General features: G+C 39.3%; 2 protein-coding genes across 2 annotated transcripts; one reads left to right on the top strand and one right to left on the bottom strand.

Moving 5' to 3' along the window:
• Nucleotides 1-6,019: 6,019 nt before the first annotated feature.
• nenf (neudesin neurotrophic factor) lies at nucleotides 6,020-8,883 on the bottom strand. The gene is made up of 4 exons (XM_044142960.1): nucleotides 8,658-8,883; nucleotides 8,494-8,554; nucleotides 8,245-8,348; nucleotides 6,020-6,472 (listed from the first exon to the last, which is right to left on the bottom strand). The coding sequence occupies exons 1-4, from the start codon at nucleotides 8,796-8,798 to the stop codon at nucleotides 6,296-6,298; spliced, it is 483 nt and encodes a 160-aa protein (XP_043998895.1). The 5' UTR covers nucleotides 8,799-8,883; the 3' UTR covers nucleotides 6,020-6,295.
• A 1,067-nt stretch (nucleotides 8,884-9,950) lies between these two features.
• Nucleotides 9,951-16,455, top strand: pacc1 (proton activated chloride channel 1). The gene is made up of 8 exons (XM_044142925.1): nucleotides 9,951-10,169; nucleotides 11,209-11,323; nucleotides 11,475-11,684; nucleotides 13,059-13,213; nucleotides 13,988-14,130; nucleotides 15,173-15,314; nucleotides 15,392-15,499; nucleotides 15,595-16,455. The coding sequence occupies exons 1-8, from the start codon at nucleotides 10,134-10,136 to the stop codon at nucleotides 15,754-15,756; spliced, it is 1,071 nt and encodes a 356-aa protein (XP_043998860.1). The 5' UTR covers nucleotides 9,951-10,133; the 3' UTR covers nucleotides 15,757-16,455.
• The last annotated feature ends 343 nt before the right edge of the window (nucleotides 16,456-16,798 follow it).

The following is a 16,798-nucleotide window of genomic DNA, read 5'->3' on the forward strand; positions in this document are numbered from 1 at the left end:
CTGAAGCTTTAAGAAAGTTGTAGCTTAATATGGCTAACCTTGTTATTTTTGTGCTTTTAAACTTATTAACCATATTTAATACTGTGGATGGTAATGTTTTGGTATCAAGTTTAGAACAAGTACAACCCTGCCCAGATTTAAAATTATAGTATCTCACAAATATTTAGTCTTTTTTTTTGTTTTTATTTGTTTTTCTCTTTTTGTGGCGTCCATATTTGATCCATTGCTATTTACCTGCAGTATATTTTGACTTAATGTTATTTTTAGATAACCTGCCACCCATCTGGTTTACAAACCTATTCAATAACTTAGAATATTATTGAAAAGTACAAATGTGTGAAACCATTATGAAACACATTGTGGAGATTAATTACACGCAAACGGGTGTTTTTCAGCCTTTATTTCGGTTAATTATGATGATTTTTCCACTTGCAGTTAATGACAACATAACATTTAAAATGATAATACTACATCAAACCAATAAAAGGAAAAACATCTTATAGCGCAGAATGTAGGTTTAGTGAAAAGTGTGCTTAATACAATCCTAAAGGTTATTTTCAAAAGCTTCTTTTTAATCTGCTGAATGCAAAAGCATCAGAAGGCATATTATAATTTATTGAATATGACTATATGTGATGATCTCTCAAACCCTTTAACAGGATTCCAGCCACTATGAAGCTTAAAGGAAATTTCCCGCGCTGTAATCAACCATCCCTCATTGCAGAGAGAGACAAGTAATTCAGTTTTTGGAAGCGAAGGCCAACGCCGACTGAACAAAGTCAAATTCTAAAAACACTTCACAACTTTTCCTTGTGTTTGCTGATGAGGAATCCAAGTCAATGGGAGAAATCCCAGACTGTCCCTGACGAGATTTGAATCGAGCAGAGTTGCGCTAGGAAGGCAGAAGCCAGGTAAAATTTTTGTAAGCTATCCCAAGAAATCCGGCGAGAAAGAAAGGAAAACCCGACCAACGTCTGGAGAAAATGAGAAGCCTTATTTTCTTTTTAAGAAATCTTTTAAAGATAGCATGAATTATCACTTGTGTTAACATGGTTCCAGGACGGTAAGGCTTCCAGATTTATAAGGATGCTAATTAAAAAAGTCTTGTCTAACCTCTTTGTCTAAATCAGTTCAATTTGGGCGTATTTTATCCCCGGCTCTGATTATCTCTTCCACAGACTCTGCTCTCTGGCCCGAGCCTTCAGCTGCTGAACCTCGGCGCTGTGGGGCTCTTGGCGGCGGGTGTGCAGCAAGTGGTTGCTCCTGATAAGCTCCAGGATGCGCTTATTTGTGTCCCGACTTTGTTCAGCGTACAACTTCAAAGACTGCAAAAATAAAAATAAAGAGATCCTCATGAAACACACTGCTCAACTTACAAAGGGAATTGAAAACCCGGTTAGTCTGTTAACTACGACGGCATATTAGGATCCCTGAAACTTTGAGACTAATTAAAGAAATAAAATAAAAAATACATTTCAGAGTAGGTTGAAAAGAAAAGAAACCCAGAAATTTTTAGATTAATCTCAGGAAAAAAAAATAATAATAATTTTGAGACTATTCTCAGACATTTTGTCAAAAAACTATTTTGAAAAGCAGAAAATTTGACAGGGGGAAACTTGAAGATTTCTGAATGGACATTTGGAAAATCTTTTCTAAATTCTCTGGAGTTACAAGAGATTTTTTCGAGACAATAATCTCAAAATTTCTGCGTTCTTTTGAAATGGGGAAATTTCCTTGTTTTTACTAGAACATTTCTGAGACTAATCTCAAAATTCCTGAAGTTTTTGATAGAAATTTACTCCTTTTTCTTTTTCTTTTTTTTTTTTTACCCTAATATGCTGTCACAGTTGACACATTATACAGATCATAGGAACCGTTGTGTACTTACAGGGCCGCTCCTTCCCATCGTTTCGATGGTAAGCCTTTTACCCTCGTAATGAACGTTTCTCACGTCAGCCCACAGAAATCGACTCACAGGTGTCAATCTAGAAAAATACCTATTTTTTACATAACTGAGTGAAACAAGCAAATGCATTGTGACAACAACAACATTTGGGGACGTTGAATCCTTGCCATAGCGACATGAAGAGGAATGTGGCCTTTTGGAGCAACTACCAGTGTGGTCAAATGTGCAACTCAAACCGAAAGGGCAACCGAGGTCAATGACTGAGGTTTCGATGCTGGTTTGTTGACCTCACGTCCAGCGCATGTCGGAATGCTATTAATATGTCCAGTTAGTGGTGTTGCAATTATAATGTAGCTTTTGCACAGCAGAACCTAAAGATATAAACCAGCTAAATGTCTTACTTGTTGTCTTTTGGGTAGATTTTAACACCAACTGCATCCAGTCCCAGCCACAGCTCTGCTTCCTTCTTGTCCTTCGTCTTGAAGTAAGTAACACCAAACATGTCCAGCGTTTGTGCGATCTTTAGGTACTCGATCGCAGCCTCTTCCCTCTAAATAGTTAGAGACATATTTATATTTTACTCTACGTAAAAAAAATGTAAAAAAGGGATTACAGATGATTATGTTCTTGAATGATAGAGGAGAATGACTCAATTCAGTTTGTTGGGCTTCCTTAGAAAACGTTTGAAACTAATTTGAATAATAAACTGAGCTAACACACTGTTTGATAACTAGGATCAATAGGAATGTATAAGTGATTGAACTGAAAGGATTTTTTTGTGTGTCTTGAGACATTTGTTGTGGATTGGCTCTAAATAAATGAACTGAATCGAAGTGAAATTGAGTTGAGCTATTGAAAAGTCTTGCTAATTTTCCCAGTAATCCAACACATAGCTTAGCAATTTTGACAATGAACCAATTGAAATGATGAGATAGGCAAATAACGTTTCAATTAGTTGTTTTAACTTATATAAAAATAAACAGATTTGATTTTCTGATTTTATATATATATATATATGAATTTGATAAACAAATTATTTAATAAGTTAATATATTCTGTTTCTGTCCGCTAACGCAGTATGTTTTCTCTGACTTGATCCATTTTATGTAAATGCTCCTCGTTTCACCAAGAGGCCGGGCAGCCTTTTTGTAAAACAGTAACCCCCCCCAAAAGCCAGATACAATTCGGATGCTGTGAGTCTTTGGAAGTAACAAAAAAACGGGAAGTTAATACCAACTGCTTAGTTCCCATATTTCAAGCTCCATTTTTTTATTTTTTTATTTTTTTAATATGAGGACAGACGGCGTTCGGTTCAGAGTGGTGGTGCAGGATCGAGGCCGTCAAAGCGGCCTTCAGCAAACAGTGGGAGTGTGTAGCTGCCAGCTGATGGATTAGGTGTATATATGTGGGTATAATTGGGCTTGTATTTAAAGGTACGCTGTTAACTGTATAACTATTGCATTGCCTTTATTTATGCTTTACCTCATGTTAAAGCATAAATAAATTTTGAAATTAAAAAAAAAGTTAATATATGAAAAATGAAATTAATAAATAAATAATTTTAATCATCATTCTTCTAGATAATGTATATTTTTGCATTATTCCCTCAAACTTTCTGAGAGTCTCTGGTGGGCCCCCACTGATCGAAATGACTCAAAAGTACCTGCAGGTGTTTCCTCGTTACTTCAGATGTCGAACTATTTATCGAGTCTGTTAACGTTTCAGTGAATTAACAGCAGGTAGTTACTCACTGGTCGCTCGGCTCACACTTTTTCAGCGCATAAGTCCAAGATCTTGGCAGCATCTGGAGGGCAAGTAGATGTTTCCTGAGAGAATGTCCTCCTTCACCTGCAGGAAGAAGAGCCTCCTGGTGACGTCTTGGATCAGCTCTCATCTCTGTATACTCTGGGTGAAACCGAACTCTGAGCTTTAACTGCAGGGGACTCTGATTCTTTACATCCTGAGCCAACACCTACGCAGAAGATTAAAAAACGCAGATTAAAGGTTTCAGCATGCAGTGGCGGACGAGGAAATGAGACATAATAATAATAATAATAATAATATCCATCAATCCATTTTCTATTCACCCTTTGTCCCTAATGGGGTCAGGAGGGTTGCTGGTTTCTATCTCCAGCTACGTTCCGGGCGAGAGGCGGGGTTCTACTTGAACAGGTCGCCAGTCTGTCGCAGGGCAACACAGAGACACACAATCATTCACACACACACTCACACCTAGGGAGAATTTAGAGAGACCAATTGGAAGCCGGAGAACCCGGAGAAAACCCACCATGCACAGGGAGAACATGCAAACTCCATGCAGAAAGACCCCGGGCCGGGAATCGAACCCAGGACCTTCTTGCTGCAAAGCAACAGCTCTACCAACTGCGCCACTGTGCAGCCCATATATTTAATAATAAGATTATTAAATATATCTTATTATTATTAAATAAGATATATTTAATAATAATATCTTATTATTAAAGATATTATTACTATCTTTAATAATAAGATATTAAGTAGAATGCTGATCAAAAACCAGGGATGAACGGTGAATTGAGCTACAATGGAGCCAGACTTAAATCTAATCAAGGTTCTAATCTGAAGCAAGCCTGGCAGTAATTTAAAATCAAACTCGACTGTTTTAAAAACACAATATAAAGCTTGTAGACACGCTGGATGTATTTGTAGCTAATGCTTTTTATTTAGGGGGACTGAAAACAGATCTATTTCACACCTATAAGGTTTTTGTTTATAAAATGTTTTGGAAAACTTGTTCCATATTCCTTTCACTTGACAATTATGGACAACTGTTTACTAGTCTGTCACACAAAACGGCAGTAAGATCATGTTGAAGTTTGTGGTTCAAATGTGGAAAAAAAGAGAGAGTTCAGTATAGGAAAGATAATGAAAATAAACCATGATTTAGAGTTACAAGTTACACGCTTCTTATGTACCCCACACGATGGAATACGTAAAAAATATTCTTCTAGCCCAACAAAGAAAACAGTCCAGTTGTGAACACATATTTTTAGGAGTTTTCAGCTTTTGTTCCTTTTTCTTAGCAGTTTGTGAGCTTCTGTCATGTGAGGCTTTTTCATGGAGTCATCTGGGAGCCTTGAACTTCAGTGGCCAGAGGGAGACACACAGAGGCCTTGAATAACATGCTTTTTATTGAAAATTATAAAGTCTCTAGTGTGCTGGTAGCATCACGCTGCAAGGCTCTTTCCCTGCAAGAGGTGGTGGTGCATTGCACAAAGTGAGTCGAATGATTAAGATAGAGGATTGGTTTTAAGTGATTCCACGGTCTCTCAAATTAATAGTTAGGTGGTTAAAACTTGGGCGCAGTTGGATGTTCCAGACTCTCAAAGCTCCAGTCCAAACTGGTTTTGCATAGATAAAGTCAGCTAACGCTAAGCTTGTTCAGAAGCTCTGAGCTTAAGCGTACTGAAAATCAATGGACCAACCTTCAAGGCGCAGTATTATGTAAAATAGACTTTTTTGTTTCCCTTTCCATCATGTTATAATGTTATCCTTTCATCAAAAACATACCCTAAAATGCCTGGGTGGGCCTAGCGCCATCTTCCTAATCCTCCGCTTCACAAAGCAGCCCTCCCCCGAGACTCCACAACTCAGCTCCTTCAGACTAGCCAGCAGCAATTAGCATGTGGTATAATGCTGAACTCATTATGTGAGCTACTTCTCGGTAAAAACGTTGTTGATATTAACAGAGGAGCCATGTGGTGAGGACTTCCTGAAGGTGGAGTTTCATAATGAACAGGAGTCTTTAAAGAGACAGAGGCCCAATTACGAGGTGTCAAATTGCAAAGTCAGATTTTTTTTAAAGGGATTTTTGGTATGTACAGCATTTTTAGAACGACTGAAGGTCACATATTTACTTGACTGCGCTATAAAATAATACTATCTGGCTGCAAAACACTTCATACTGCCCCTTTAAAAGCAGTTTGAGATACTAACCGATTTAAATGAGCTGTTTCACTTTTAACAAGAAAAGTGATCAAAGAACTGCTGAAATGACTTTGGTGGTTTCAGGTTGTTTTTTTTTTTAAGTGTGATGCAAATACAAACAGAAAAGTATGTAGTGCACAGACAGAGTCAGGAAGTAGCCTGTTTATTTCACATTTTTGAAATGAACATTTTCTATGAATATTGGTAGTTTTCTGGGGCACTAATAAAATCTCTCTTTTAAGCCTAAGGCAACAACCAGGGTAAAAATAGACGACTCAAGAAATTTGTCAAAACAGAGAAGACAAATAACCCACAGGGATCACATCAAGTAAGAACAATGGGAACAAATCTTACATAACCATAAAAACCTTTAGATCAGAACACCTTTTGACCAGAGTAGAAAAACAAAAACCTGAGATGATGTTAAAATTCATCTCGGGTTTGAAAATGAGGCTGGTCTTCTGGTTTGAAGTCTCTGTTGGGGCTTCCGTCCGCGTTGAGGAGACGTGCTGCGGTGTAACCCACGATGGGATACTTGGCTTTGTACGTTCCTTCAAACACGCTGTCCAAAGACTGGAGCTGCTCCTCCGTGAGCCCTGTCTGTACATGGAGAGATAAAAAAATAAATACATTTTTTACAGCGCTTTGCAAAACTATTCATACTAGTTGAACGTTTTTGTTGTTTCGTTTTTACATTTGATCACATTTCAACCTCAAACTTCATCGAATTTCATTTGTATTTCTGTGAAAGACCAATAAAACGGGTCGCTTATCTGTGAAAGGAAGTGGAATCAATAACAATATTAACGCATCACTTCCAATTTTTACAAACAAAGAATATCTGAAAAGTATGGTGGGCACTTCCACTCATGGTATTTACTCTGATACCCATGTCACCCTGAACATCAACCACACGTGGTGGTGGCAGCATGATGCTGTGGGGACGCCTTCCTACCAGCGGTGCAACAACGCATCGATCGATATCGATTAATGATTGACGATCCAATTACAAAGATGCAATATGTTAATACTGATCCATATCATCAAGTTTAAGATGGATTTGTTTTGAAATTTTCAAATTTTTATTTCAATGCCTGATGCCTCAAAGAGCTTCGAAGGAAAATAGTGAAATAATATTTTAGTTGGTTTTTGTAATGATATTGATGCAAATGGTTCTCTTAAACTAGCAAATCATATTGTATCCTATTGGTCACAGATTTGTGACTTGAAACCCAAAAGGTTTGACCCAAGTCACACAAAAGGTAACGCTATCAAAAACCCATTTTGAAGACATTCATTAACAAATTTCTGACACATCCTTCCTCTCTTTATTGTGGCATTTAGCAAACAGAAATAACTGTAGTAACTCTAACTGGCCTGAAACAGGAGAAGTTTGTCCTGATTTAACGTCAGGTGTGTGCGACTCTTTTGACCAGGTGTACGTAAGCTTCTGGTTTCCGCTGCATCTCGGCTCCACGGAGCGCCGACCTTCAGCGAGTAACGTCTGATCGCTGTTTGCTGAGGACAAACGCGAGGGTCATCTTTGCTCCAGAGGAATCCGAATCCGATGAGTCACAGAATGATGATGATGATGATGTTCTGGTGACAACAGCAGGAAGTTTGGTTGTGTGGACTTTGTGAAGCCAAAGCGATGAACAATACCAACTGTCTTCTTGACAATAAAGCTGACGTCATTTATTTCTGTGGAGCAAAGCTGAGATCGCTACAATCTAAACTTTAGGCAAATCTGAGAGTTTTTGTTTAAAACGTGGCAAAGGGGAAAAAAAAAACTTTCTTTGAGATTATTTCCCCTGAGATTTCTTCTGTTTTTTGTGTCTCTAAAATAATATAAAATGATGTAAATGATAGAACTGTGAATTCTGTCATCAAAATGAAGGTTTTTCTGTGTCCTAGTCAAAGCATGCACTTATAAAATTATGCCTAAAACCATTAAATGTAGCTGAAATAAAATCATCTCTGAATCGGAAAGAGAAGCGAGAATGTAATAAATGAAATTATTATTTGAAGACTGTTTACATTTTGTCTGATATAAAAAAAATGCTTGAGGCCGATATGATCATGTGAAAGCAGAGCTCAGGATGGTGTGCCTAATGAGTTTTAGTCTGGTCCACGCTGTTACGCTTTAGTGGTCACTACTCTGGAAAAATGAAAAGCCCCATTGTGAAAAACAAGCTGTTTCAAAACCCATATTATGGAGTGGTGCGTTCATGAACTGAAAGTGGATGAAAATGCAGATTTGTTTTCGAAACAAAGGAAGGATTGGATATCATTCTGTGTATGGACGCGTATCAGCCTGAAGACGGTTTGGACAATTAAGAGGGGGGCACCTCCGGTCCTTTTGCGTTACTCACAGTGTCTGATGTCAGGTCTGCTGGGTTCAGGGACATCTTGGCCACAGCCCGGGTGGAGTCCTTCCCAACTAGAGCGTTATAGGAAGCATCTTTACCATAAAACTCTGCAACGGGCCAAACAAACGACACATTATTGACAGTAAATATTGTAATGTGGGTTGACAGAAAACTGGTCTGGGTTCAACTATTTAGAAGGGTTGGACGTTTTTTCTTTCAGCGTGCTCCTCTTTTTTCTTTTTTTTTAAATACCTTTTCCTTTGGAGACATCAAACACAACACCTTTTATTGCCATGTAAATTGGCTGGCCTTCCTGAAACAGGCAGGTGAGCACAAAGTTACTCCTTATCACGATTGAACGGAGCGCTCATAAACACATATTCAGAAACCGAGGAGTTATTACGGTAAGAGTTTACCTCACTGCCGTCGTATCTCTGGAGCTCCTCCTCAGTAAAAAGTCGCACAGGTTTTGTGGCTGGTTTGTGATTTAACTTAACTTCTTCGGCTAAACTCACAGAAAGAAGCACGAACAGGACCCAAATCTGCGTCGTTGCCATGGCAGGGACGTTGTTTGGAGACTCCTCGTGCGGAAACCCATCCAGCGACTTCCCCTTCCTCACACTTTTGGTGTTGCGTTTGCGAACTCTCGGAAATGTGACTAGTCTTGTCAGAAAAGGTTTGTGGAATTACATTTATTCAATCAACCACGTAATGTGAGTTTTTAGATGTTTTTAATTTATTTTATTTTTTCAATTATTTTATTCTTTCAAAACTGAACATCAACATTCCTCTGATTGGATGTTGATGTTGTTAATTGCAAACGTAAACGGTACTGTTATGTTGCCAGATTCCTCTGGAAAAAGATTTAAGATCTCAATCTTGTTGCTATTGTTGTTGTTATTTATATTTTTATACTTATACAGTTATTTGACTGTAAAACAAGTAAACTTAAGGTGTTTGAATGTGTTGCATAAATAATAAATTTGACAATGACTTACATTTACCTAGTTTCTCTTTGGATATCATTTTACATTTTTGTGGTTATTTGTGGAAGACTGACGACAAATAAATAAACAAATGAGGAAATAAATCTGTAAATAAAGATAACCAAGTAAGGATTTATACCTTGTTGCAGCAAGATAACTTTACAATTTTTTCAGATACGTCCTAGAAAATAATGACATAAAAAAACAAGAATTTCGTAATGTAAACTTCTGAACAAAGCACTTTGGTGAAAAAACATTTTTTGGAGCGGTAAATGGTAGTGTGAATTTAGAGGGAAAAAAAATTAGGTGGTTTTATTTGGGGATGGTAGGGTTACAGTATTGCTGTGTAACGCTATTACAGTAAAAGTATCTTTTGGAGCAAAAACATTAACTTCAGGGATACAGAGGCTGCAGTCCTGGGTTCGACTCCCGACCGTGAGGCATACTCATTTCCTGTCTGGTGACTGTCAATAAAATCCTCTAATCCCGGAGAAATGCTTAAAAGAAAAAAGAAGAAGAGGAAGAATAACTTTGAACATTCCCGTGAGCATGTGAACACAGCGATAGGTTCCATCAGACTTAGGATAGGATGGAGGAAACAAGAAAAGCACGTCAAGGAAACAGCAACCTTTAAAGTGTATCGCAGCCTGTAGAGGTGCCTGGTTATCACGGGATGGGCCGCTATTATCGTCACCAAGGCCGGTTGTGTTAGGGGTGGGGAGTGGGGCTGGATGAGTGGGGGGTTCGGGTTGGAGTGGACGCCGGCGAACTGGAGCGCGCGCCAGGGTAGGGAAGTGATATTTCCTTAAACATGCATGCGTTACTTAAAGACAGATCTGTGAACAATTAGAAACAGCTTCAAGGGCTTTACGTCACCTCCACTTAGAGGGAAAGAAGAGCGGAGGAATGCCCGGAACGGGAAGCAGGAGTTCCTACCAACAGGTAACATTATAACTTCCATTTATTTGTCTTTCACGTTTGTCGAAATACTCCATAAACAACTCTCTTCGAGTCATGTGACTATGCTGTCGACGACTGGAGCTGAAAACGGCATGCTGCTGCTTCATAAGTCATGTAGTACCACGCTACTAAGCAACAGGTCGTTGTTTAGCTGTTGCCATTTTGGACGGATTTTGTTCAAACTCAGGGCAAAAACACTCGATGAAATTTGCAGCTACAACGTTTTCTGCTGTAGTTTTAACGTTAGCTTCATTAACGGTGTGAGAATAAGTAAAGCTGCTGTAACAGCGTAACAAACTAGTGGAGTTTATAAAGTTTGTCCAAATATATAATGTTACTTCAGTTCAATACAATTCAAACTTTAATGACAGTCTTTACGTCCATAACACGAATAAAAAAAAACCCCAACAACGTATAAACCAAAGCAAATAATTTAAAATATTTCTAAAATATAAAACCACAATGTAAATGAATTTCAGAACTACTTAAAAAGAAATCAAGTACTTATTTAGTTGTGGCAAAATAATACTGCATCAAAGTAACAGTAAAAAATAAAAAAATCCTCGTCCATCGGTATATTTTTTTACATTGTGGAACATGCTGGGTCAAAACAGTCCAACTGAATGAACAAATTCAACCCTGAGTTGACTAAACATTGCCCCAGCTTGTTTGATTAAATGTTTAGCCTAAAAAAAAAATCTTTTTAGGAATCGGTTGAAAATAGTTAATCAAAAATTAACACTGATTGGCATGTTTTTGTGCTGTGGCAGACCTAATCACTGTTGTGTCATTCATCTCTGTTTACCTCTGCTGATTTCATCAGATAACAGGTCTGGACAGGTGACTGCAGGAGCTGGCGATATAAAGCTGCAGATGTAGTCAGGAGTTAGTCATAAACATGCTGAAGATGTTTCACCCAGAGACGGGCCCTCTGAGTTATTCGTATAAACTGTTTAATGACGCAGCATATTTGAAGCTACGTCGAGATCAGAGCGCTTCTCTGTTTCTTTTAAATAAACAGTTCAACGATGAAAACTACGAAGACGACAAAGACAATGGTCCTTTGTCTCAAGACTCTTTCGAGGATGTTGACGAGGAGACGGTGCCCGAGGAGTCCAACGGCATCGTCGGACAAGGCAAGCGGCTGTTCCTCGGTTTAATCTGTTTCCTCTAGGAAAGTAGACGCACTTATAGCATCGTGGAGTATATTCCTTCTGAAGCAGTTCGTCTCAAAGCATCGCTTCGTGTTTGCCCTCACGTTTTCACCCCTTCCTTATTCTACTCCAGAGAATGACGTGAGAGGGAACAGTCCACCGCGGAGATTCAGCAAAACCTGCGTGAAGAACGTCTTCACCGTGCTGCTCATCTTCATCTACGTGGTGCTGACCGCCGTGGCGATTTTCCTGGCCTACCAGACCATCTCCGACTTTCTGGACAAACTCAGTCAGCCTGTCATGTCGGTCAGCTACAAGGAAGTGGACTCCTTCTCTCCTCCTGGTTTGTATGAGAGCAGCACAAAAAATATTAGGGGAGCCGTGGTAATTTTGGAGTACTGGGACAAATTGGTGATAGAGTCAGTGGTGCTGCCAAGGGAGGATCACAGGGGGCCATGGTCCGTTTGAGAAATGTTGAGCCACCCCATTCGTCCTTCCAAAAAAATCATGTTCATGTCACTGAAAGGCACACAGAGACATCCTCTTCACTGAAGACACACATGCAAAATCCAGGAGATAAATAAATACAAAATAGATTAATTGGTTAAAATTTCTACCGGCCTGGTCTGGGCACCCCTATAGAAAAAAATTCTGGAAGTGCCTCTACTAGATAGGACAAATATTTGTCATTTACTCCCCAAATGTGGGAGGCTGGCAAATGGAAAGCCGTCATAATTCCTCTTTTTAGGTTTCCTTAACGGACAAAAGCATGTGGCTGAAGGCTAGATGAGACAAAAATGTAATTTTGAAACATCCTGAAGCATTCTGCACGGTGAAACACAGTGGCAGCTGCGTGAAGCCGATTCCAGTGGAACAGAACTTGGACGAAGCTGAGCACAACGTGAGCCTTGAAGAAAGCTGAAAAGGACCAATCCAAACGCAAAGGAATGGTTTAGGTCACACAGTGTAGTGGCCCACTCAAAGTTCAGGTCAGATTAAGACTGATTAAGAGTCTGTGACAAGATTTGATAGCAGCTCTTCACAGATTGATTGGCAAACTGTCTGAACTTGAGCTATTTTGTGACGACGACAATGAGTAAAACACTCTCCAGATGTGTGCAGACACACAACCAGTAACACTTACGATTGTAACTGTACATGCTTATTCTTAATTATACTCAGCTTTGTGTTGATTTGTCGCATAAAATCCTTATAAAACACTCTGAGAATTGTGGTTGTGATATGACCACAGAAGCAATCACTATCCAGGCTGATAATTATCTTTCCACCTGTGGAGAAAGTGTTTTTCTCTGGGTAAATCTTGTCGAGGTAAAATGAACAGTTTGTGAGTCTGTTTACATAGTAGAGACGGAGAGTATTTGGCACTTTAAGGCTTTACTTCACACCTACTTTTTAACACCACCGGCAATCAAGTCGGCGTAAATAATAACGAGCAAGCGAAGGTGTTAAACATGGATGTAACACATTTTTATTGCATCGCGTTCATTTTACATACCATCAGCGCTGAAACGCACAATGCCGGGCAACTGATCCAAAACAAGAAAAACTAAAAACTAAATAAATAGAACGAATTCAAACAGAAAGCAAAAGATCAAATGAAATTAAGTGAGTCCGCTGTAAAGCTGTGTCCTATCCGAGTGTCTGAACTGTAAAAAAAATTCAAAGCATTTTTTTTGTTTTTTCTGTCTCCGAGCAGGTATCGCTCTGTTTCCTGACGATGCTCAGCTGCTGAGCTGCAAACATCACTACCATGACAACATCCCACCTCTAGTGGACCCTGGTACGCCTCAGGAAAGGGACTGTGAGACCACAGAGGTGACTTACTTTGGGCCGTTCACAGAGCACAAACAGGTATGGTGTGAACGCAGTTATTCAGTCGAACATGCAAAAATTTATTGGTGCCCCTTGAAACTTTTAACATGACTTTTTCTAAATCTTCGACAATAATGCAATGCTTTTTTTTTTAGGTGCTGTCAAATAAAATCCCCCCTACAAATACTGTGGCTTTAATAGGAAAAAGTGTGGAAAAACTTTTAAAGGGGCAGAGTTAGATTTACGTCATGTTATAATGTTGCTCCCTCGTCAAAAACACATCAAAAGCATTGCTTTGATTCTTTCATGCAATGTTTGAGGAATTGTTTAGTCTCCATGGCAACCATACAGCTCTTCAAAACACCTGGGTGGACCTAGCCCCGCCTTCGAGGAGCTGCAGTTTTCTCGCTTCTGAGCTTCCACCTCCCCCACTCAGCTCCTTCAAACTAGTCAACACCAATTGGCAAACGTCTGGTGGAAATTCATATCGACTGAGCTCAGAGAAGAGCTGGTAGAAACATTGTTGCAGGGTTAAAAGAGGAGCCATGTTGTGATGACGTCCTGAGGGCGGAGTTTCAGAAAGAACAGCAGCTTCTTAAAGAGACAGAGGCCCAATTTCAAGGCGTTAAATTCACATTTTTTTTAAGTAATATTTGAAATATGCAGCATTTTTATAAAAACTGAAGGCAGCAAAATGACTTGACTGTGCTATGAAAACACACAATACTGCCCCTTTAAGTGGTTTGAATTCTTTTTATGTGAACCGGAGCTGCTGATTTACAGCCATACATCCTCTCTCCTGCTGTGTCACAGAAACGGGCCCTGGTGGTCCGTGGCCCTTCGGACGTGAAAAACAAAGAGCTGATCTTCATGCAGTTCAGCCAGAATGAAACCCGGGAGGACTTCAGTGCCATTTCATACATGCTCTTTGCGAAGTTCAGTGACTTGATTGAAAGGTAAGCGCGACCCCTAAAGTATTGATCCTGCTTTGTTTGCCGTGGAAGATAATCAAGTGTTTGCCGATGGCGGCTCGTTTTCAGGCCATCTGTTCATTGTATTGCAATACAATGTTGAACTTGAAGCAATCAGCCTTTTCTTCAGTCAGTTATCTTAAGCTTTTATATGTTAGGTAGAAAAATGTAAACGTCTCTGAAACAAGATCCGACTGCTTTAATTCTCGAAAATTTTATCACCACAAAGTAAACCTTCGGCAGAACAGTGCGTCTCACAGACTGTCCCTCATCGCTGTATTGACGTAGAAATGTTTGTACCGCTGTAAAAGAACAGGCACAGATAATAAAATGTCAGCTGGATATCGGAGGGAAGTGATTGTGCTTGGTAAAAATCGACTTAAAAGTTAGTTAAACCTTCAGGTCGTTGGGAGTACACCTTTATCTTCTGAAACGTGTGATCAAACAGCTGCACAGCCTCGAAAAGTATTCACACCCCTTGAATCTTCTCACATTATGGCACACTAGCTAACACACAAAAACCGAAAGACCGAGGAAGGATTAAGAAGCAGCCAAGAGGATAGTGGTAACTTTTTAGCAAAAACGAATACACAAAACGCCTCGTATCTTTAGTATTCAAAGAATTTATAACATTTGTAGTGTCTTCTGTTTTGTGATACGTTCAATAAAGTCAATAAAGCAAAAAAAGCTAAGGACTTTGGAAATGAGGCGCCAATCCTCACCATAAATTTCTTTACGGTGAGGAATATGTGAATATTCTTCACAATAACATCCAGGGAGCCACCCAGCCTGTCGCCTGGCTAGAGTAGATCCACTAAAGATCTTCCTCGAGAATTTCAGTTTTTATCCTGAAAGTCTTCCACCGAAAGGAAGTTCTTCAAAGTCCAAACGACAAAATACAGTAAAGTTTGTAGTTGCAATGAAACGTGAAAACGTTTAAGGGGTTTAAATACTTTTTCAAGGCGTCTGAAGTTGAACAAGTCTGAGTCCGGCAGCTCATGTCACCTCTCTTTCCTGGCACCTCGAGTGCGAACAAGTCAGAGTTCATGAGTGACTGCGAGCGGAATTACTCCATGTGGACCTTCTCTGGAGGATTCAGAACCTGGGTCAAAATGTCTCTCGTGAAAACGTCCGGCAGACGCAGCGAAGCTGTGGAGTTTCGGCAAGAGGTGCTACCAGCTCACACACAAGAAGACGTCTTCATCGGAGGCTGCTTTTTCATCACTTTTGTTCGTTCTTCTTCTAGTCGGGAGTGGTGAAATTCAACGACAAGAGGCCTGAATCACAACAGACGGTTCAGCTCTTCTTTGTTGTCTTTGAGTGGCGAGACCCCTACATTCAGGAAATCAGGCTGGTAAGTTTTCCCCACAGATATTATTACCCTCGCTAGAACAGCCTGCACACGCGAGTCTGTCGGTGTTCAAGTCAGCTCTGCTTCTTTCTGTGCAGATCGTGACTGCGAATCCCTGGAGCTCCATCGGCATCCTCTGCGTCGTCTTCATGGCTCTCTTCAAGGCTGCAAATTTCGCTAAGCTCACCATAAAGTGGATTATTAAGATGCGCAAGAGGCACCTGAAGCATAAAGCAAAGGAGCTAAACCCGATAAGCTAAACGGCAACGCAGGAAAACTCTGTTCGCACACGCTGGCATGAAGAGAAACGTTCAAGTGAATGATGTTTATCACACATGCTGCTTTTTTTAAAAAAAAATGTTTAACCCTGTTATTTACATATATTTTTGATAATTGGAGAGTAATTTACACTAAGGATTGGAATGTAAAGTTTGTACACACAGAGCTGGCTACATTTTAGCATTTTAGATTCACCAATTCTCCTTGGCTGTATTTTCTTTATAAAAGTGAAATATTTTGTTGCATTTCTAAACATTTCTGGGAACACAACTTTGCACATACTCAGTAATGTTGCTGAGAAATGAGATTCTTTAAACGTTTTTTTGTATATTTTTTTAAAAAGTGAAACTAAGAAACAGTTGTGGATACTAGAAATTTGAGAAGGGAGTAGTGTAGTGATTCTCTTGTTCTTTGTTCAACAAATAAAATGTCTGAAACATTTCCTAGATTATCTCAAAAGGGATTATCTAAAAATGAACTTGGTGTTTGTTTTTAGTGTTTTAACAATAATAAAAAAAGTTCTATTTTCATTTAATTTTTGTTTTCATTTTCCACATTTTGTGTTGATGAAAAAGTATCAATGTGGTCATTGTTGAATTTACTTAAATTATGAACTTGTTAGTTTTTAGTTTTCATACAGTTCCATTTTTATGAAAATAAATTGGATTTCATGCCCAAAACATTGTCTCCAAATGTGATTTAACACTGATATATCAATGTTTATTTAAATATGTAAAAAAATAAATTTAAACAGCTATTTTATACGCAAAGGTAGGTGGCAGATAAACAAAAAGGACAATCAAATAAATCGAATTGGGGGCGTGCTCCGGTGGCGTAGAGGGCAACGCGCCCCAAGCCTGGAGGCCCTCAGTCTTCGACGCGGCCGTCGCGGGTTCGATTCTTCCCCCTTTCCTGTCAGCCTACTGTGGTATAAGGTATAAGGGACACCAGAGCCCACAAAAAAACCCTGGTGGGGAAAATAAATAAATAAATCGAATTGAAGTAATGTAAATGAGGACCTAC

This window comes from Gambusia affinis, linkage group LG16 (genome assembly GCF_019740435.1).
Source record: "Gambusia affinis linkage group LG16, SWU_Gaff_1.0, whole genome shotgun sequence".
Classification (NCBI taxonomy): domain Eukaryota; kingdom Metazoa; phylum Chordata; class Actinopteri; order Cyprinodontiformes; family Poeciliidae; genus Gambusia; species Gambusia affinis.

Coding starts and splice junctions, on each gene's coding strand:
- pacc1 (XM_044142925.1), top strand. CDS start 10,134: ATGCCCGGAACGGGAAGCAGGAGTTCCTACCAACAG. Junction 11,324..11,474: donor CAACGGCATCGTCGGACAAG/GCAAGCGGCTGT, acceptor ATTCTACTCCAG/AGAATGACGTGAGAGGGAAC. Junction 13,214..13,987: donor CGTTCACAGAGCACAAACAG/GTATGGTGTGAA, acceptor GCTGTGTCACAG/AAACGGGCCCTGGTGGTCCG.
- nenf (XM_044142960.1), bottom strand. CDS start 8,798: ATGGCAACGACGCAGATTTGGGTCCTGTTCGTGCTTCTTTCTGTGAGT. Junction 8,349..8,493: donor TGATGTCTCCAAAGGAAAAG/GTATTTAAAAAA, acceptor GGCCCGTTGCAG/AGTTTTATGGTAAAGATGCT. Junction 6,473..8,244: donor CAGACCTGACATCAGACACT/GTGAGTAACGCA, acceptor CTCCATGTACAG/ACAGGGCTCACGGAGGAGCA.